The 21768-nt window shown below is 39.6% G+C and overlaps 1 protein-coding gene across 1 annotated transcript in view; it reads left to right on the forward strand.

Annotated features, from left to right (window-relative positions):
* DCC (DCC netrin 1 receptor) overlaps positions 1-21768 on the forward strand; it is a 580257-nt gene that overhangs the window by 273033 nt on the left and 285456 nt on the right. Inside the window, exons 4-5 of the mRNA XM_050913130.1 lie at positions 9967-10117; positions 10488-10624. Coding sequence (XP_050769087.1) covers positions 9967-10117; positions 10488-10624 — 288 coding nt within the window. The remainder of the gene's footprint in view (positions 1-9966; positions 10118-10487; positions 10625-21768) is intronic.

Consider the following 21768-nt stretch of genomic DNA (forward strand, 5'->3'; position numbering starts at 1 on the left):
TTGTGAATTTTTTTTTTTTAAATCTAACCAATTTCACATTTATGTTCTCCAGTGCCTATTTCCTCCAGGGATGCCTTGCCCTAATTCTGATTAGTACATATAAAAACCAACCAAACAACAAATAACCAAACAAAAGCCCCAGCAAAACCAGTGTCATTTGTAGATGCCCAAATTGCGGAGGTGATGCACGATACTAGAGATGGATCCCCTCCACAGATGGATCCAGATCATGGTATGGGCTGAACTCGTTTGCACCATATGTATTTTGATGCTTGATTACCAACGAGGTGATGCACGCGAGTGTGCAAAGCCTCTGTTTAGAGCTGAGGATGCTTTGGAAGGGATTTCTGTTACATGAATACCAACTACATATGAGCTTCCAGTTTGAGGCGGTAGCTGAGGGAGTGAATGTTGATAAATTAATAATAGTTCAGAAAAGAATTATAGTGTTTACTGTACATAGCCTGTCTTTTGGTAAACACATGGGAAATTTTGCACTTTATCCGGGAGATCTTTATAGACTTGCTGTTAGTGTGCTCCGTAAGCACTTACTTGGGGGAAGAGGCTCTTTAATCTGCAGTTTATTTATAAACTACATGAAAAACTAATGACTAGAAACCTGAAGCTATATTCTTGCAAGCAGAAAAAAGTTAAACGCTTAAAACCAGTAACAGCCATTGGAACTGTTTATTTTTGTACTGAATTTTCCATCAATTGCATTTAAATCAAAGCTGGTTTTTTAGTCACTGCTGCTCCTGCCTTTCCAACCGAGCAACAAACTGATCGAAAGCCTTGTCCTGAGCAGCGCACCCGGCATAGGCATCACTTGTGCTGCTGAATTGGGATAACTTCTAGTAAAGGTTTCATTTTTACCTCATTAGGAGAGAACCATTTGGGTGGGGTATGCCCTGTCACAGAACATGCCGTGTTACTTAGCAATAGCATAATTATTCTGATTTTTAAATTAGTAGTAGTATTTGGACAGATTGGGGGGGGAAATATTTTCTTGTTTGGTAAATATATCCTCCTAAGGTGTCATCTGTTAAAGTCGAGTTTGAAAACAAGGCAGCAGTGTGAGAGTATTCACACGTGCACATGTGCTATCGTCTTTCCGCGTGTATTCTTACAAGGTAAATTCCTAGTCACTAAATATCCATGTAATAACTTCCAGTATCTGCATTATCCCTACTTGCAGCTGCCCAAATGAATACCATTGCTGAGGTCGCTTTATAAGCTAGCTATATTCTGACCTTTAACAAAAACAGGTTAAATTTAAAATGCTTATTAATAATCCTGGGGAATGAGCTATTTTGCCTCTCTCCCCTAGATAAATCTGATTAGTGCTTAAGTAATCTCTTCCATAATGCATATAAATATCAGTTTCCCATGTTACGGCAGCTTGCCTAGTTGGAAATAAAAATGAGCAGGCAGAGACGTACTTACAGTCAGTGTGTCCTCTTAGCGAGAGCTGATCTCAAGATCAATGCAATCACAAGAACAATAACTAATATCTACTAACGAGCTGTTTGCTCAACAACTCCCTGGCTAGTTGCCAGATTAGTGTGTTTATGAAATATGCATAGAGGTTTTGGTGATTGCTCTAAATGGAATTGGTTTTAGGACTGACTTGAAGCACAGATTGAGTTCGGAACAAGGACCTTAAGAATATTATGTCATTTATTTCTGAATGTATTTGAAAGCGTAAATTGTTATTGGAAGGTTCCTGGTATATGATTAACCTTATGAAATTGAGCTAGCTTGAGGATGCTGATACTGTCAACTAGTGGACCATAGGCTGGCTTGCAAATCTGGGTATACAGAGAAGAACAAGGTGGTTCACTTCAAATTTGTCACTGATTCTGCTCTCAAAATGCAGTCCCCAAAGAATCCCAAACAAAAGGGAATTCTGAAGTGGTGGAACAGCCTTTGCATTCCTGCTTTGAGACTTGTTTTATACTAAACAGTGGCACTAGAGCTTTAATATGGAACATTATTTGATACTACTAGTAATTATAACTAATAACAACATACTATAAACTATTAATGACTATGACTATTACAGATCCTAAACATCTCTGGCTTTTTATGAACTTGCAGGTTTTTGAGGTTTGTTGGGTTTTTTTAATTGCATGAAACACATTGCTTTCTTCTCTGGCCATGAACCCAATTTGCTAGCAAAACACAGACAACTGTCTCATCACTGCTATATTTCATAAAGTTATCTCTGAAACCAGAAGAGAATTCCCCTGTGCAGGAGTCAAGTTAGAGGGCAGAGAGAATTTGAGTGGAATGAATTAAATGGCTATTGGAGAATTGCAAGTACATTTTATATGTATAATACAATGATTGTATAACATACTGAAAGAAAAGGCAGTCTTAATTGCGACCTTAGTGCTACCCCCAGCATTTGGTTACAAAGAAATCAGAAAAAATTGAAAATTGGAGCAAGTAATCTGATAATAGTAATTATGAATTAAAAAACAGAATTTGTGGAGAGTCAAAGGAATCAAAGACACGGAAGATATCAAGAATTAGTAAAGTTCAGGGTACAAATGATTTTCAAATATAACTGAAACAACATTACTATGAGTGGGTGAAAGCGGTAGAACTTGTTTCAATATTTATAAGGCAGAAAAGTAAAAAAAAACCCAAACAACAAAACCAAAAAACAAACAAGACAAAAAACCTAGTTTTTTAAAAAAGTGCTTGTATGTATGGCATTGATTATTGAAAGATATTTTTATATTAAAAATAAATAAATTTAGTACTATCTTGACATGAGTGGCTTAAAAAGCTTGTCCAAAACCAGGTGTTTTCAGGTCATTATATCCAAATAAAAAACGTAGCTCCTGGAGGAGCAGAGAAATTCTCAGGAGCATTAATTCTTGCCCATAAATTTTGAATGCTGAAGATTCCAGTGGTCTGGAACAAACCAGCCCTTGAGTAGCTGGTGCTCTGTCAGGCTGGCGTCTTTGAGACCCAGAATAATGGGATGGTCCCTGCAATTAAAACCAGTCAATATCAGCGTATGAAAACAGAAGATGTCAGCATAAATTTTTGGTGATAATTTATATCGTTATAGTAGTTTTCTGGGAGGATTTCTTGCCTAAGAAATTAGAGAAATTGAAAATAAAGATTGTATCTATATGCTAGATCAGATTTGTAGCCATCAAGTCTCCAAGTAGAAATGGTTACTGAGCAGATATTTTCTAGTGGGAGTCCTCACCAAGAACCAGGGATATATTCTTGATCCTGTACTCTCTAATATACCATATAACAATAAAACTGTAATTGAAGGCATATGCATGCATCACAGAGGTAGCAAATACTGAAGAATGTGGATCCACTGCTCCTTAATTGCTTATGTCTTTGCATCTCAAGGACAGCGTACGTCTAAAATAATGTCTGCCAAAGCTCAGCTCAGCTGAAAGAGTGTGAATGTGTTGCTACTTTCTCACCTCAGCTCTAGTCTCCATTTTCAGGATAGAAGATAATGTAGTTGTGGAGCAGTTCCTCATTCTGTTTCAATTTTGCCTCTAAAACTTTAATGGCTAGAGAAAAAGCTTCATCCTTTTCTCTTGTAAATACAAACCAGCAATGTCCCTTCTCTACCCCTGCAGTAATAAATTCTATATTCTCCTTTTACCTAAGGATCTCAAAGAACAAGTCAAAGGCCTATAAATATTTTTGTCTTCATTATGGATGAGGAAACTGAGTGTCTCACAAGAAATCATTATTAAAGCTGAACGTAGGACCCCTGATGTATAGTCTCACGTTCGAGCAGCGACTTGGCACAGTTTTCCTTGCACTTTAGTTAATGTATTTTGAAGTTACTACAGTAAGAAGAATGTCTTCAAGCCCTGATGCGTGTCGGTGCTAATGATACAATCTTTGTGTGTCCTTATTACTTAGATGCTCGTGGTCATGTCACATCCCAGAGCTCTGCTGAGCCGGGCTTGCATTTTTGGGGAGGGGAGGGCAGAAGGACTGAAGCAGAAAAATGCTAGCAAGGGGATTGGGAGGTGGAGGCAAAAAAGCAAAATCCCAAAGTAGTAACTGCATTCTGGTTATACATTTTAATGCATTCTATATATTGAGAGATCGGTATCATTTTAATGACAGATTTCTCTAACGCTGTTCACACATAACCCTTGCTTTCTCGTGGGATTAAGTGTTCAGCCTCTAGGCATGATGGTGAGATCAGGTTGGGGAATTTTGCTGGCCTTTCTTCACTGACAGCAGAGAGCAAAATTGGGTTTTATTTGGTATAAATCTTTATCTCTTTTAATCGAATTTAGGAATGTGACTATGAACACTTAGAGATAGTCTGTCACATCAGTGTCACACTAAAGGCATCTCAGTTCTGTAATTTGCAATATAAAAACTACTGCAATAAAAAAATAAAATTGTACTGTCAAAGTACAGTATTATCCAAATATGTTCAGAAAAATTTTCATGGGTGTGATATGATGGGAGTCTTTCGTCAATTGAACAACACTTACAAGTGCACTGTAGCACAAAGTAGCTTAGCACAGTGAGATGCTGTACAACAAGATGCAACGCACTTTTATGAAAGCCTTTCCTTTTTTTAAGTGTATAATGTAGCTAAAATACTGCAGTAACATTTTTCTCCTCAAGCGCTGAAGAGCTGCATCTGTATTGCTGAATCCAAATGAACTGCTTGCAACTTCATTTTCCTTGGAAGACAGAAATAAATTTCATTGTCTTGAGTTCCACTTGCTTAAGACCAATTTGGTATGAGAGTGAAATACATCCTCAACTCTTATCAATGCATATTGACACAAATCTGAGGGTTTTTGAGAGAATGATCAGTGATTGACTATAAAGTATGCTGGTAACATGTGGCAGAAGCTGTGCCTTCGACATAAGAATGAGGAAAAAAATTAATTTGGGACCTTTCCCTGCTGCAGAATACCTATATGTCCTTAGTGACATCACAAAATATCTCAATTACTCCATTAACCATCTATAAAAAGGAGATAAAATGACTTATCCTGATAAGGCTTTGTGAAGGTGTAATATATGTTTTTGCAAATAGTGTGGTATTCTCAGATATCAGTGTAATGGGGACTATTGAAATCACATACACATTCGCAGATCCTGTTTGTGGTTTTGAATTTCAACTATGTGGCATTGATTTAACGAGCGTGGAAAACATGTGTCTAGCTGTACCTCATTATTACACATTGTGTGCTCAAGAAAAATGCTAAATATGAAACGAGAGGTTTTGCTTTGTTCAGGGAAAATAAATTCTTACAGCTCACCGCTTTATAATTGGTTTTAGGGGTCTCTGTTCATTCTTAAACGTTAATATATAGAAATTTGTTGAAATAAAATCAACACATGCCAGGAACGTGGTAGGTGCTCTGCAGGCCTGGGAAGTCAGCGTAGCCCTTGCTTGCGGCTGGTCCAGCGTCAGGCTCCGAGCCTGAGCGTTGTGAGCGCAGGCAGCGGTGGGGCTCTATGGCCCGTAGGTGGGAGCAGCTTGCTCGGCGTAGTCCCCATCAAGCAGTTTGCTTGAAAAGCTAACACTGCGAGAAGGCCAAGAGGTGTCCTGTCGTGTTCCCCATGGATGGGGGCATCGCAGCTGTGAGCTCAGGCCACAAATGATACGTTGGTGCATGAGAGATTAAATCATGGCTGAAATGAAGTCAATGCCTCCAGTGGAGCCAGGGCTTCACGCAAAGAATTTCTCATCTGCTAAAGCTAGTCCATGGTTGGTTGATTATGTGGGCTTGATTATGGCATACAAGTACCTTGTCAGGGAGAATACACTGAGTGCTCTTTAATCAAGTGGAGAAGGGCATAACAAGACCTTGGATATCTTTATAATCAAGACTGGATGCCTTCCTGAAGAATGCACTTTATTCAAACACGCTTTTGAACTCAGGATGGGTGTGATTCTGTGGCCTTAGACAAGAAACAAGATTTAATGGCCCTTTAGTCTTAAAATCTCCTCACTCTTTTTTCTGTTCTCTCTAATGTAAAAATCTAATTTGATGGACTGATCTCTTTTATTTCTCCGCTGGCAATAACTGGTTGCAGTGGTGCAACAGTGAGGAGTTTTATCAGACGAGTCTGAATCAGATGCTGGAATTGCTGCCTGCGCACTAGATGCGTACTGCTTCCTTAAGCTCACAAAAAGGCCTGAGTTCCTCGCAAGGTCTGTTGTGTCACTGATGTATATTTTTGTAGGGTTTACTCAACATGTTTAGCGATTATTTTTAAATTATTTTTTCCCCTGCCAAGCCTAAGTGGGTGGAGACTGTACCACCTTCAGTATAACTGCTGCAGAGGTTTGCAGTCTGTGGTCCCACAGACTTTTTGGTCAATGAATTGTTTTAACGTCCAACACCATGCCATTGTTCAAGGCAGACAGCAGCTCTTTGAGAGGAAATTGTGGATGTCCACCCTAAGGAAAGGGTGCCTTGGGAAACTCCTTGATTCCTTGTAAGGTTATGGTTAAGTAATTGTAGCTTCAGATAACACTGCCTTTCATGTCCTGGTTACTGAGCTCTGGTTTTAGACCACCTCTGTTTTTCGGAAGGTGGCACAAAGCCAGAGGTTGTGATATGCCAACTTTAATAGTCTGTGATAGCATGTCAGTCCTCCTTACTAACTAGCATTTCGTATCGTGAAAGCTGTGGTTTTGCTTCTTGATGCTTCAACAAAAAGTGTTTGTTATTCTGTCCGGACCCCTCTGGTAGTAAAACATGATGCCAGCCTTTACCGCATGGATGTAAGGGCTGACTGCAATTGTGATTTGTCTGGGCTGTGTTTGGTACAGTCGGTGCTGACTGCCACCCGTGATGCCCGAGGGCACAGGTACCACCTCCTGGGAGGCTCAGCCCTCGCTAGGGACTTGCCTGAATAATGTGCAAGTTCTGATCTTCGTGGGTTTGAAACCACAGCTCTCTCCCTCCTCTTATTTTCTGAAAAGAATAAGATATTTTCTTCTTTTTTTCCTTCCTGTAACAGATATTTTTTTCAACTCTCTATGTGGCTTTAAGCTGTACTCTCTGTTCAACTGGAAATCAAGGAGCAAAACGTTGCTTCACAACTGACACATTTGGTTTCCATCTGCTTTTGAGCTGTCTTTCTGGATGAAAGAGGGATGTAGAGAAGATGCTACCTTTTCAGCTAGCAGCTACATCATTAGGGAGTTCAGAGAAGGTCAAATACAAGCTTAGGCTTCTGTTTGTAAGTCTTGAACGGGGCAAGAGGTGGAAATGATGAAGAGCAGGTGATAGCAGTGCCATGGCAGAGCACGGGGCCCTCTCCTGCCTCCAGGCGATGGTGCATTTCTCTGCAGAGCAGGTGAGCAGCAGCCAGCCCACGGCAATGCCACGTTACAGGCACAGTTGGCTGCTGGAGGCAAAAGGAGCCATCCTAAAAGAGAATAAATGTTGGAAAAGGGAGCTAAGCAAGAGACGAGAAGATGATTATTAAATCTAAGCTTTAGTGGGGATGAAAGCAGAGATATGTTACAGGGATGTGTAGCAGTGGTATTTTCTCATGCTGAAATTATATGTTAGCTACCCATTAAATACAAAACTAATTTGAAATACATCTTAGCCTAAAGCATTTTTGACAATTGTAGGTTAATTAAGAGATCCTAAAATACTTACCTACCTTTGAGCCCGTCCTCTGTCACCTACCATTATTGTCTAACGATTTGAGTCCCAATTTGGTGTTGGATGCTGACTTTGGCCTTCCAGTGTTCAGCACTTTTTCATGTTGGTACCCTCTTAGTTAAACCTTGGGCTTGGTCTAGCTGTCTGCCTGCACACCTTAATGCTAACAGTTTTGCTTTCATTGGGATGTTCGTTCAATTATGTCCCTCGGGAACATCCAAAATTTTGCCAGGCAAATTACAGGAGAGAGGACAAACCCCAAATAAAATACTGTTGTGTTTCATTTTGGTTGAAGTATGGTGTTGCTTTAATCTATGCTAGTTATTTACTGATCTTCAGATTGTTGACAGTTACAATGAAAACATTATTTTAATTGGAGAAGTTAAGACAGCAGTGATGTCTCACTAACGTTGTTTCTAGTCTCCAGTACAACAAAAATGTATTTCATGTCACTGTGAAATGTGAATGTGCTATCCTGCTTTTTTCCAAGTATGGAAGAGTAATACCTATCGAGTTACTTTTGTGTAGTTTAGGATTTTGCAGCTTTGTCTAATATCCAGCCTATACCAGCTTTGGAATTCTATTTATTCCAGATGTATTTGAAGAACTCTCTCAGCCAAATGTATTTTATTAAAGCCTATGGTTTCAATTATCAATCATCTCCTAACTTCAAATTTAATCTTCGTTGATGTAATTTTCCCTATATTTTTATTGCTGCGCTTCTTACTGCTGCTCCCATCTTCCATCCTAACCAGGATCATTATTTTAATCAGATGACCTCTTTGTGGTTTCCAAACTAGTGCTTTTGAAGGGAAGGAGACACTCCTGTATTCAGATCTGGATGCTATTTACAGATTTGGTTTGCTTTCTGGTTTTGCACGTCTGTTTTCATCTTTGGACAACTGACTTTAAAAAAAAAAAAAAAAAAAACACAAACAAAAAAAAAAAAAAAAAAAAAACCCAAACCAAAGAAAACTAAAGAAAAAAGCTTTGGTTTTCTGCTAGTTAGCTACCATGTATTTACTTGCATACGTTAAGGTAATATGTGTATTTGTGGTTATTGCAAGAGACACCGTGCGATTCACAGGCCAAAGGCATCACTGTGATCAGCTAAGATGTCCTCACAGATTGAAGCTGTTGAGTTGTGTGCGACAACTTCTGCATCAGTTGCACTTACTGAGGGCTGGAAATTGCATGTCCCTCTGGTTACAGTAAGAAGTTGAAATATGCTGTTGTTGTCAATCCATAACAAATGCACGCAGCTAGTTACAGTTTGTTTCTACTTGTATGGGAGAACCAGCTAATTACTTGGAGATGATCCTGGAAGATCTTGTAGTTGTTAATTTGGTGAGAATATTCATTTGTATTGTGTAATTTGTATGTTTGTGTCGGGAAACAAGGAGTAATGTTTAATGGCTGTAGTCCAGCACATTTGTTTCAACATCTGTGATAAGAAAATGAAGTCATTTTCAAGAGAAGGAACAGACTCATTTAAAAAGCAAACAAACCCAACTGATTTCCTTGGCGTATGGTTCTCTTTGCTGGTATTTCAGGCACAACGGGTGGGATTTGGGTCTGGGTTGTCACCTGAATGTGGGTTGTCCCCTGGTCGGTGGTGATCCACCCATGGCAGTCAGAGGCAGGTGTTTAGCTGATCCTAAAGCAGGCACCCTGAGCTCGGCTCAGTTGCCCACAGGTAGGTGTCTAGGGCTGCCTGAGACGGCCTCCGACACGTGGGAGGTCCGTGTGGGCACCTTCGGTCAGGCAAAGGAGAATTTGGGGCACTAAGCTTTCTACTTATGCCTTCTCAATTCGGATTTTTCAAGTTATTTCATTCTTCATTTTCTGTGTTTCCTTGTCTTCTCTCACCTGCCATATTTATGAACTTCCCTCTTGCAACTCCAAAATAGTGTCGTTAATCCAGTACCACTCTTAACCTTATGTATATCTCTGTCTCTTCTTGCCATGACTGTGCCTTTTCCCGGGGCTTTCCAGGACCTGACTTTAATACCAGGCTATAAACAGTCCTTTCTCACTTTCCCAAAAGCTGGTATTTTTCTGCCTTCAAATTGCTCCCTTGGGTTCAACCTGTAAGCAGCTCGAAGATTGCCGTTTGAGTCACTTCTTATATGTCTGTACTATGATTTTCTATTTTTCCCATCAGAAGGAATCTGTGAAAGCTGTGGTCTCTTGGGTCCATTATTGATCAGTCATTTTATATTCCCCATTCCCAACAAAAAGAATGTTGTTTTGTTTTGCTGGTTTGTTTTTTTTTTTTTTTTGTGGATAACTGTCTCTCTTGCTCTCGTAGATCCAGGTTTGCACAGGCAGCAGTTTTTCCTGCAGCGTCCATCGAACGTGGTGGCCATGGAAGGGAAGGATGCTGTTCTGGAGTGCTGCGTTTCTGGGTACCCCCCTCCCACCTTCACGTGGCTGCGAGGAGATGAAGTGCTCCCCGTCAGGTAGCTCAGTCCTTCGTGGGTCGCGTATCTAACGCTACGTTTCCTTGAGCCAAGTACAGGCAAACCACTGGGTAACCTTTTAAATTCGGGGGGGGGGGGGGCGGGATTTGGAGGCCATGAGATTTTTCCTCCTAAATAATAATGAGACTGGATGTGTCTCTTAACCTGCTGCTATAACTCATCTCTGCACCAAATCCGAGGGTGGAATTTGATCATAAATGTCACCTGGCTGGTATTTAAAATGGAAGTGTAAAGCTATTAACAGCAAAAATCACAGCTGAGAATTACTTACAGCGTAATTTACTATGTGTATTTTCTAGATAGAGATAGCACCTTAACGCACTGAAGACATGTGTTATCAATGTTTCAGGTCCAAAAAGTATTCGTTACTGGCTGGCAGTAACCTACTCATATCAAACGTGACTGACGACGATTCTGGGACATACACGTGTGTAGTCACCTACAAAAATGAGAACAGCAGTGGCTCTGCAGAGCTGTCAGTGATGGGTGAGTACATGAACTACGCCCACTTTGCTTTTCCAAGAACACTTTTAATTATGCCCTTTTCCAGAATGACTTAATTTTCAGAACTCCAAATAACTGCAAACTGTGCGAGTCCCTTCCCTGCTTTGATCAGGTATTCACACCCGTGGAAACAAAGGCCTGTAAATGTTTGGCTGCCCCCACTGTGCCCGGTAGCCTTGCTGTTGCTGAACATCTTATGGTATCAGATGCTAATAGCTACTGCCTTCTCTGTGTGGTCCTTTCCCTTTATTTCTCCTTCCTGAGGCCTTATTTTTGGCATTGCAGTGGATGTCCCTGTTGTGCATAATGTCAAGCACAGTGGGTTGAAAATCGGGTTTGTAGCTGCTTTTTTTTATATATGTCATGAACAGTCAATATGGTGAGATAAGAAAAATCAATGTATTTAGCGTCTCGTCACCAAATTAACAAAAGTCTGAGTAAATTCATGGAAGTCCTCACTCAGCAGTGATGCGCTGGGGGTTCCCACTGTTAAATCTTAAGAAAGCGCCCTTCCGACAGAACCTGCTTTCCCCCACGCTCCTTCCCCATGGCAAATATTAATGGAATCCAAAATACATTTAAATCTAATAGTTGCCTTTTTTCTTTTTTTTCTTTATTTAAACCATTGAACAATAGCAGAGTACATTAGTGTTATTCAGTCAGATCTAAAGAACGACATCGTTAATACTTAGTCAAACAATAACATATTTCAATGTGCTGTTCATTTTGCATTCTGGCTTTAAAGCTTATGTGTGAAAAATACTTTCATTAGTGAATAGAGCCTTAATTTGGATTATGGGATATTCAGTGCTTGTATAACAATATCCTTTTATCAAGCCATAACAAAATATAGTAATTACTGGTGATGGAGAGTTCAGTTCTATTTCTTTAGGTACGTTAATGTAATACATTGTTTTACTGGATAAAAATAAAAATGTGGCTTTATAGTTGTGGAAGCTCATTTATTATGGAATTGTTTTCATTATAAGGAATCAAATATTGAAGAGGCAGGTAAGTTGTTGGGCAGTATACTTTATTTGCCTTACTGAAATGTTGATTTCAAATCTAGTGTGCAGTAGGTGACTATTTGTTGTTTGAGAAGTAGAGATAAATTACGCTGATAGTTTTCCCCAACAATAGATGGCAATATCTATAGGTAAGAGCAACTGTGGCTGGAGGATCGTTGCATAGGTTATTGCAGAGATCATTTCTGACCATGCGGTTCCCATGGAAATTAGTCGGAGTTTTGCATCTAAGTGCTTTGTACCTTTTGATAAATTTATTCCTGTCTGCATTCAGTCTGTGATGCATCTAGCTTTGGCTTCATTATGCCTTCTGCTGTAAGTGTGTCATGTGGAAATTAAAGGTACATAAATTTTCATGCACATTCAGAGGTATGTGATGGCAATATGACTGTAAGGATGAATATAAGATGATGAAGATCTCCAAGGGAAGAAGACAAAATGCCAAGATAGTGCTAAGCATGAAACTAGACCGACACAAAGATGAAAAATGCCACAACTGCTGACTCCTTGCAGTCTCAAGGGGAAACCAAAACTGCATTGCCGTGGCACAATGCAGTTGTATTCACCCTGTTGTAGACCAAAGATTTCTTTGGTAAAGTTTCTGTTCTCATCTGGAATTCACAAATATGGAGCAGATGAAAAAAACCCTAGAGCTGTAACTTAGGCACAATGTTGACGTACGTTTCTTATTTTCGTGAGTAGATCACTCATTTGTGACAGACTTAACTGAAAATGAAGCATCGTGTTCATGTGTGTTTGTATTAATAACAGAAAATGTTCAAAGGATTCAAAGGAAATTACATGACTAAACTGGAGAGATGATGACAGCAATCCCCTGATATCTGTCTTTCCAGAGCAATGTACCAGGGCTACTAACTTGCTCAGAATCTGTTTATTTGTTGAATCCATCCTTACCAGTAGGAAACTCTCAAATGCACTAAAGTTTCTCATGTAATCATTATATCTCATAAACAGAATAATTGATAGTTTTTTCTTCTTCTTTGGCTACATACAAATGCAGATATTTCTGTGTTTCCTTGGAGTTAATATGCGTGTTTATTTAACAAACTGTAAATTGCTCATCAGTATTTTGTTGCAAGACTCGCTTTTTTAATATTGATGTAATCCTTTAATTGTTAATGTATCTGTAGCGTGAAGAGGGATAAACAAGACATTTGCAGTCAGAGTCCAATAATTATCTCCTCTGAAGCCTGAGTAGACGACATCAGATCAAAGTTAGTTACATCGCATGGTAGCAAGATGCTTTTGATCTTTTAAATAATGAGGCTGTTTGCAAGAAAGAGTTTCACAATGGAGTTCCTATTAGCTCTTTTAAAAAGCTAAAAATAACCCCTTCTGTGTTGGGCATAGGCGTAAAATTGCAAGAGGTGAATGAATTTGCACGAAGAGATAATATCTTTTGCTACATTTTAATTTTGTATCATGGCCTTTTAGCAATATTTTTGCCACATCTCCCTGTGTAATGAAAATTGAAAGGTCCGGTGCGGATTACCTAGTTACTATATAAATCATCTGCATGCTCGGTAGCTTTAGAGAGCTTAGTGTTTAAACAAATGTTTGAAGATGATTAAATGTGTTAACCAGTGTCAACTACAATTATTTTCTAAATATTTTCTAGCTTTCAGAAGTGTATTTTGGGCTTGTTCCCTTTTGGCCTCTGAGGGCTGCTTTTTTTTAATATAGCTTTTTTGTTTCATGTTTTGTTAAGCGAGACTGAAAGTCTACCTAGCTGTCTTAGCAAAGAAACCCCCTACCCCAACTCCCTAAGCGTTCGGAAAGTGACATAAATCTGGAAAAAAGTCTTCCATACCCTATACCTACTCGTGGGATCTCACTCTGATTGCAGCCTGGTTTGGTGGTGGCATAGATGCCTGGGATTTCAGGTCCTGGTAGAGATCTTGGAGAGATCTAATTCTACAAACCCAGTTTTCTGTAGGTGATCATAACTGAATTGATAAGATTTGCTGATATGCTGTCATACATCACTTCTTTTTTTTCCTGCTTAGTATTTGGAATGTCCCTTAATTGTATCAAGGAGCAAACTATAATTGTACTGATACAGTAGGGGAAGAGCATCGCATCTTCTGAAAGCTGAGAGATTTATCAGCTGTTCTTTGCATAATAATGTATATATTCAGAGTTACACTGTCAATGCCCGTGAATCAGGCAGCTATTTTTAAATGGATCAAGATTGAGGTAATATATTTTTTTCATTTTCTCTTCCTAAGATGTCCTTAAGGAGGAACAAGAAGGGAACAGTTTTCCAGTAGTGTTGGGTCAGGAACGCTGGTTAGAGATTCTTCTAGGTCACTGACTAAAGTAAGAGCAAGTAGTAGCAAAAAGCAAAAAAACCCTGGATCTGAAAGATAGTGTTTGCAGAAAAACACTGTTGTTAACTTTTACTGAGCATCCATATGTATAAGCTACAAACGACTGCAATTTGGAAGCATTTTTTTCGATGCAAATGCCTTTTACTAGGGAGTTTTTTAATATGAAGTGGCTTTAGCACTAGTTTTGTTTGCTATTGCGGAAGAAAAGCTACATCAAAGGTAGAACCATGTGAGACAAGTGGCTTATGGAATCACCTAGGTCTTTTTGACAAGAATGAACGATTGTAAGCAGTGTGCATCTTGGTCAAATCAGTTTTACTTCTGACTCCGCTGCGTAAATTCCTGTAGCAAAATGGTTATTCAGAGATCAAGGTCATGGGAAGTACCGAATAAAGCAGGCGTGGATCACGTTGTTGTGTGTGAATCACTTAGGTAGAGAGGAGTATTAAGAAGGAAGCCTGCATCACCATAACATGGTTTGACGCAGCAATGGAAGCATGAAAAATGAGAAGCCTTCTAACGTTTCCTTTGTGAGTGCCGCTTAAGCTGATCTCGCCAGGCCTGAAATATTTACAAAAGCCGTTATAGTCTATTGCTAATGTTCAAATTCAAACCCAGTGACGTGCCCTATTGGTATATACTGATTGAAAAATAATTTCCAAAATACAGATTTTGGAAGATTACCCACTAGTATAAACCTGTAGAGAAGCAGGCAGATCTTCAGTGGATGGTCATTGCAGCAGCTCTGCAGAAGCTGGTGAACCCAAGAAAATCTGAGTAACCTGAGAATATGTTTATCTGTGATCCCACGCTGTGGGATAAGTTAATTTTGCTCATGTCTGGCTATCTTTTTGAAGAAACCAAGCACAGAATAGACTATTTAATTATCTTCTGCTCTGAGTTTACAGTTCTTTATAGAACCGGGCATGTGTATATGTGAGCTAGCAGGATAAAGCAGCACAGTAATCTACGGTAAATCTCATGATAGTTTACTTTAGGCAAAGCTGAGACAAATGAGCATTAAAACCCGATCTCTCCCCAAAGCAAAGACTGCCTCTCTCCCATTCATTTTCCTGATAAGTTTCAATACTGAAAGGTTCTGTGTCAATGGAAACATTGATACCATTCATTGTATTTCTTGCAGGCGTAACTTTGAGTCTGTGACATGGCAACGTAGGTTTTCCATCCCTACAGCTCCTCTGTCAAGTCAAGCAGACAGAAGTGTCCAATGTGGTGTTCTTATGCCCCTTCCCAGAAGGTTGATGGAGCTGAGATATCTAGTTCTCGCTGAGATGAGAGAAAATTAATGGTACTGTCACCTGAAAACAGGAAAGTGAAATATTTAAATTAGGCTTTGGGAAGAGGCTTCTTTTTCAGGGTATTGATGCGGGACAGGCAACCCAAACTGTTGGAAATACTGGGTTTACCTGCTGAAATGTAACGAGGCTTTCTAAGATGAAGGGGCTGGACTAGATTAGATGGATCAATAACTCTTTCTGCGTTCACTCCCCTCTATTTAGAGAATTTGAAAAATGTACTACCTAATCAATAGCGTTCAGTGGCTTCACAGAAGCCAGTTATATTTTCCATCCAGGAAAAATACATTTGGAGAGCGTTTAAAATGAATTTTATGCAACTGAAGCTGAAACATTTCCCTTTGAAATCAGTTACCTACCGTTGCATTGCTAACAGAGAGCACGGTATGGTCGCATGGTGCTAAATACAAGTAGTGACAGTAAAATAATGTTATGGGGGTACCCTGTAGCTGATCTCAAAACGCTAGCTACTCCCTTCAAGGATTTTTTTTCTTAATAGTTAAGAAATTAAAAATGACAGTACTAGCAGAGCTGCGTAACCCTATGACAGAAATGATGAATTCTTGGCACTGCCGTGGGTCTGTGCTGGCATAAACAGTAAACTGCAAAGCACCACGTAGTGCCACGGGTTTTCTATGGCAAAGCTGTCTGAGCCCTGACAGGTTTTTACTGGAAGTTCCTCTGTTTCTCTTGATCTCAGGTTTGTTTTGCCTTCTGGAGGGGTGCAATTGAAGAGAGGAAAAAACATAAGGCTAGCAACAGTTTCAAAGGATGGTGGGGGGAAAGGGGCTGTCCTTGCTGAGTCTGATGTGTGAAGAGTATTTTATTAATAGGACACTTGAGGATGGGCTACAAGATAGCATATGCATAGCTAAATGCCTGGCACTTGTGCAGTCATGCTGAGTCAGTGCAAGTATTGGAATCAGAGGAGTTTTGCAGAAATTTTTGCAGTTTTCCTTTTACGTGTGAACATGCTCGACATTCTGATGCATTTTTTTAATGTATCTTAAACTACATAAAGCAGTTCAGCCAAGCGGTCTGAGCAGAATGAGTGGCTTATCCAGCACCCTCCATGAGTCAAGAAACTCATGTCATGACTGAATGCCCTTGAGACAGACAAAATATTTGACTAGCCGCAAGTGCTAACATCACTGCTGCAAATTTAAAGCTGATGAAATTATTTATTTTTCTCTTTTAAACAGTGTTGTATTAGTCTGCGGAGCTTCCTATCAGAGTATAGCATTGGGACCAACAGATTTGTAGTTTGATTCAAGATTTGGCATTGTTTTATTGGATATGGGCGTATTGAACACCAAAGAAAATAGGATTTCAACAGTCTTTTCTGTGTGTCTGTGTTTTTATATAAATAGACAGAAGATACATGTGTATATGTATGTGTGTAGATATATTTGTGTGTGTGAGCTTCATGGCTGACTTAATCCTTTACAGGAAGAAGCATCCGCTTCTATATAATACTATAATATAATAATTATTATATTATAAGCATATATTATTCTGTACCTATTTACCAGAAAGTTTCTCCCAGCTTATTCTGATGCTGTTGATACTGGTGAGTACTGGCAGTGAGGCTGGACTGGAATGAACAGCGGTCTGATCTTTGAGAATTTCCATATAGGTGGGGTTTTTTTTTTTGCCAGTCCTGTTTGATATGTTATTTTGCTTTTAGAGCAGTTTGAAGAATTTGTTCTGAGTGATTTTCCTTTAATGGAGTCTGTGAATAATGAGGTGAATGCCTACTTGCAGGTAAAGGGAAGCTCATCCTGGTAATGGTGTGCTATTTGAAGGACAGTCAGCTAATTTTTATTGCCATGGATGGAATGGGAGTTGAGTGCCTAATTCAGACCATTTTGGAAATGTGATTCTTCTCAATGCATCATGAGTATCAAATACTTATTCAGCACCTGACAGTTGTAAAAAGCACTTGGGTGAAACTCCAATGTTGCCATTTTCTGATAATGGTATTTCAATTCAATCCTATTAAAAATAAATATACCTAACAAGCTCTGTGATACCAGTGCTCACTTGGCTGATCATAGGAAAATTGCTGTGTCTGAGTATGATCTACAGGTTTATGTTTAAGGGAAAAATATTCATGCCGAAGCCCCTTTGAATCCACAGGAGGATGAATGTTGGAAAGCTAACTCTACCAGATCTATGCATAGTCTGATTATTAAACTTTTAATTTTGTGGATCAGCCTGCAATAAGTTGCGGAGATATTCTGCCAAATAGCTTGCTGAAGAAGCTGTTTTCTCTCTGACGAGGGAGCTTTGCTGCTGCCGGAAACACCGAGCACGGTGGCATGTTCCCGTGCGGAGCCATCGCAGTGACCGTGGGCTGATTTCCTCCCGGGGCCATGGAGGGAGTTGTGCCGTGCACGGTCCTGCCGGTGTAGCTCTTGAATATGGCATGGGACCAACGGAGATGTTCTCCATCCCAACAGATGATGGCACGGTGTGCTGCCCCAGCTCCCTACTTCAGCCATCTCTAACTGAAGTTTTCTATTTTGACTCGAGGCGTTGTAGGATTTTGCACGCATTCCCTAATTGATTTTTTGCTTATGGGTATAGGTGCTAAATGAGATTTAGAGAAGTGCCTAAATAACTTTCGGAGCCAATTCTGATCGTGAGCAATGCTGCGAAGCTACTTACCCTTTGGAGACAGAAATATTTTTATTTTTTTCTGTTTGCTTGCTTGCTGCTTGGTTTGTTTTTTAAATATTACCTTGAGCTGAGCAACGTGCAGGGGAGTCGTGAAGCGTGTCTGCAAAAGTTACTGTTGACATGGACTCAGTGAAGAGTCTTCAGCGTAAAAATGTGGGTTAGCTGTTGTGGGTCAGCTTGACCTTCAGGGAGGTTTGGGAGCTGAAGTGCCCGTTTGAGAATCTCCTTCGTAAGTCCAAGGCATTTTTTTTGAAATTTTACCGCTCCTTTAAAATTGGGTTGTACAGAAGGGTTCTGAACAGTGTTGAGGTGTAAAGCTCAAAGTGGAGGATGTGGATCCTTTGCATTAGAGGTGGTGGGAAAAGCTTAGCTTCAGTGATAGGACTGAGCCATATATGATACCAGAAGACCTAGAGGTGCTGTTTCACCAACTTCTAATGTATATTGGTATTAAAAAAATACGTATTTTCTTTATAAATTCCCCGTTTTTCAAAAGCACTAGCCTTATTGCTTTATAACTCTGTAATTGTTGCATAAGACTAGTTACTGCATTTTGGTGTTTACGTTTAAGTATGAATTTAAGTCTGAGCATTAAACAGGGTAACACAAAACACAACGAAGCCTGGAGAAGTAGTATATTTTCTTTCACTGTGCAGTTCCTTAGCAATGGCATCTGCTTGTAGCATTCAGCTGGTTCTGTGAACGTCTAATAATAACGCTAGGAATCTTTCATAGTATGGTATTATAATTAATATATTAGCACGGTTCAGCACCATGCTATTTCCAATAAGGAGAGCATGTTATATACTTTCCAAAAAAATTGAAAACGACAAGTAAAGATGACACAAATGAAATGAGAGTTTCCCCATATTGCTGGCTGGATTTAAGAAATAAAAAGAACAGATGTCTACATACATTTTAAACAGCTTGTTTTAAACAAAAAAAAACCCAAAAAAACAAAAAACAAAGCTTTTTTTTAAACTAAATGTTTTAAGCAGAAAGCTTCCTCCGAGAGGAGTGGTTCCCAATGCTTAACCTGACCCTTGGCTGTTCAGCTCTGACTTTCTAGTTTGTCTCAATGGAGGGAAGAGCCTACAGCTGGGTTACTTCTGAGGACCATCTTTTATCTCTTGTACTATAAATTGAGAACTGCGTGAATATGTATTGTAACAAAAGAAGTGGTTTCTCTTGCCCTTGGAGTCGTTTGCTCTCTATTCCCGAGCTCTCCAGAGTACTTTCTGCAGCAAAGTGCTTCAGAGTAAGCCACCCTGGTGCTTTCATGAGACAGTCTACGTATGTAGATCTCATTGCAAAGCACACTCATGTCATTTAAAAATAAATAAATTACTTTTTTTGTCTGTGTATTACACCTTCTTTTAGTTTACAAACACGTGTGTAGTTTTTAAGAACAGGTTGCGTGGGCAGTTACCAGGCATGTTTAAATGAAAGCGGATCCTGCTGTGGGGCAGTGGGGTGGGCTGCGATTTCTCAGGGTCCCTTCCAGCCTGATTTTTGTCATTGTTAGCAGAGTAGTTTTGTTGATGGAGGGCAGAATCTTTTTTTTCCAAAATGTCACATCTTTAAAGTCAGAGTTAGGGCAGAGTTTCACAGGTAAGAGGAAAGTTGGCATCACTGTGCTTACATGCCGTTGCAATTCCCTGCGCTCTCTATTTATAACACGAGATGAATGGCAGCGTTCATTAGACCTTTTTTTTTTTGTTCCCTTTGCCTTCTGGCTCTGGTTTGATTCAGCGTGACAAGAGTGATCGGCCATCGGTTTGATTAATGGTTATAAAAGGTCCTAAATGAAATGAATGGTGAACTGCACTCAGTTATGGAGTAGTTCCCATTAAACTACATAGTTAACACGAATTAATGCAGCTGCCAAAATTCAATTATTAAAAAAGAAGGCAGGAGAGTGTGCAAGACTGAAAAATGTCTGTTACTCATAACAAATGTATCTAGCGCTATTCCCATGACTTTAGCCAGCTTTTGCTATTCTTCAGATTCCTAAAAGTGTTTTATGTTGGCTTCAGTGGTACGCTTGCAGCTTGCTGGGAAGGTATTTACAGCTCACAGTACTGGCGATCCGTTAAAACCACTTGGGACTTTGAGACTACTCAAATTCAGCATGTGAAATATGTATATTCCAGTTGCGAGGGAGAGGCTCTCAAAAGTCTTTTGAGCAAATGGTTCCGATTAGTTTAACTAGAAAATATTGAACAGAGCGTAGAACAGGCTTCCTACGAGGTGGCTGGGTTAATATGTACATTTATTAGCTTAGACAAACAGTTCGCTATGCCGGGGGAAAGAGCGAACTCAATTTAGACACTGGCTGCATCATCGTTCATAGGGACTGCATAAACAAGCTGGCACTGAATTCGCTATGACTGCTAAATAATTGCGGCTTTTGAAATAACAGGATTTCTTTTTTTCCTGCTGCCCAAGGGAGATGTTCAACACAAGCACAAGTTCTTTTTCATAAGTATATTTAGATATATAGTTATGCAGTTAACAGAAAATTACTTTTGTTGTTCTTGTAATTCCGTATCTTATTGCAAAGTGGGACTGTAACATGGTCCTGGACTCTAGAAAAGCTGCTGAAGTGGCAAAGTTCGCCAGCGGAGAATGAATGCAGCCAGACAGTGCATGGGGATAGTATTTACCATATATATACCCGCACAGCCACTCAAAATTTCTGTGAAATGCCAACTTCACTGAATATTAGCCCCAGCAGCAGAGTGATGTTGAGGATCCCGACCACATCACCCGAGTAAAGCTTGCTTTATTCTCAGCTATACAGCAGCTACAGATATTTGAAACAACTGCTGCCCATTGCGTGGGAAGGGCTAGAAATAGTAAAAGCACATGCAGTCAAAGCCAGATTTTAAAATATGCAGCGTTTCTGATGTACTTCATTTAACTTTGACTTTAGTTTTGAAGGACTTGTCTGGCTGACATCTGTGTTTTTTACTTCCTTTTAAACCTTGGAGGTGTATTAGATGTGCACAGCATGGGGTTTGTGAGCAACATTTTGTCACAACTTATCTAATTAAGGCATAGCTGTAGGCCAATTAGACACAACCATCAGTGTTCTTAACCACCTTTTTACACATAAGAGAAGAAATCATGAACTTGAATTTGTTTTCATGGAGAACATAAAATCTTCCAAATGAACTGCGAGGTTTGTAAAATGGAGTTGAAATGATATTTAAAAACGCTTGGAGCTCTTTATGTTTTGGAAGCGGTTGATTTCAGTGTCTTGTCACAGATGATACGCAACAGTTGAAGGTAAATCTGTGCAGAAGCTCCTCTTTTGGGCAGTTTGAACCTGAGCTCTGGGTCGAGAATGAGCTTGAAGTAAAACTTCACTTCTAGTGTTTGTAAAACTGGACTGAGAGGCAAGCCTTGAAAAAATGAATGAGTCAATAAGCTTGCATATTTGGGTTCTCCATGGGTTTTGCAAACTTGTGAATGAAATAGCACAGACTGCTGAGATGCGTAGTGCTGAGATTCACACAGGTTTCGGGTTTGGGATAAAAGGACGCGGACCTCATTGCTGTGATGATAGTCTATCTACATAATGTTTTTCTAGGGCCTTTTGTAAACAGCCAGAACAAGAGAAAGAGGAAGAAGAATATAAATGTTTCATTCAAACCAGTGTCTTTATTTGCATGCAATTTTGGGGAAGAAAGAAGAGAATGGAGATGGGGAGGAGCTCTCGCTGCAATTTTTAAGCTGTTTCCCTCTGA

This window comes from Gymnogyps californianus, chromosome Z (assembly GCF_018139145.2).
Source record: "Gymnogyps californianus isolate 813 chromosome Z, ASM1813914v2, whole genome shotgun sequence".
NCBI classification, from domain to species: Eukaryota; Metazoa; Chordata; class Aves; order Accipitriformes; family Cathartidae; genus Gymnogyps; species Gymnogyps californianus.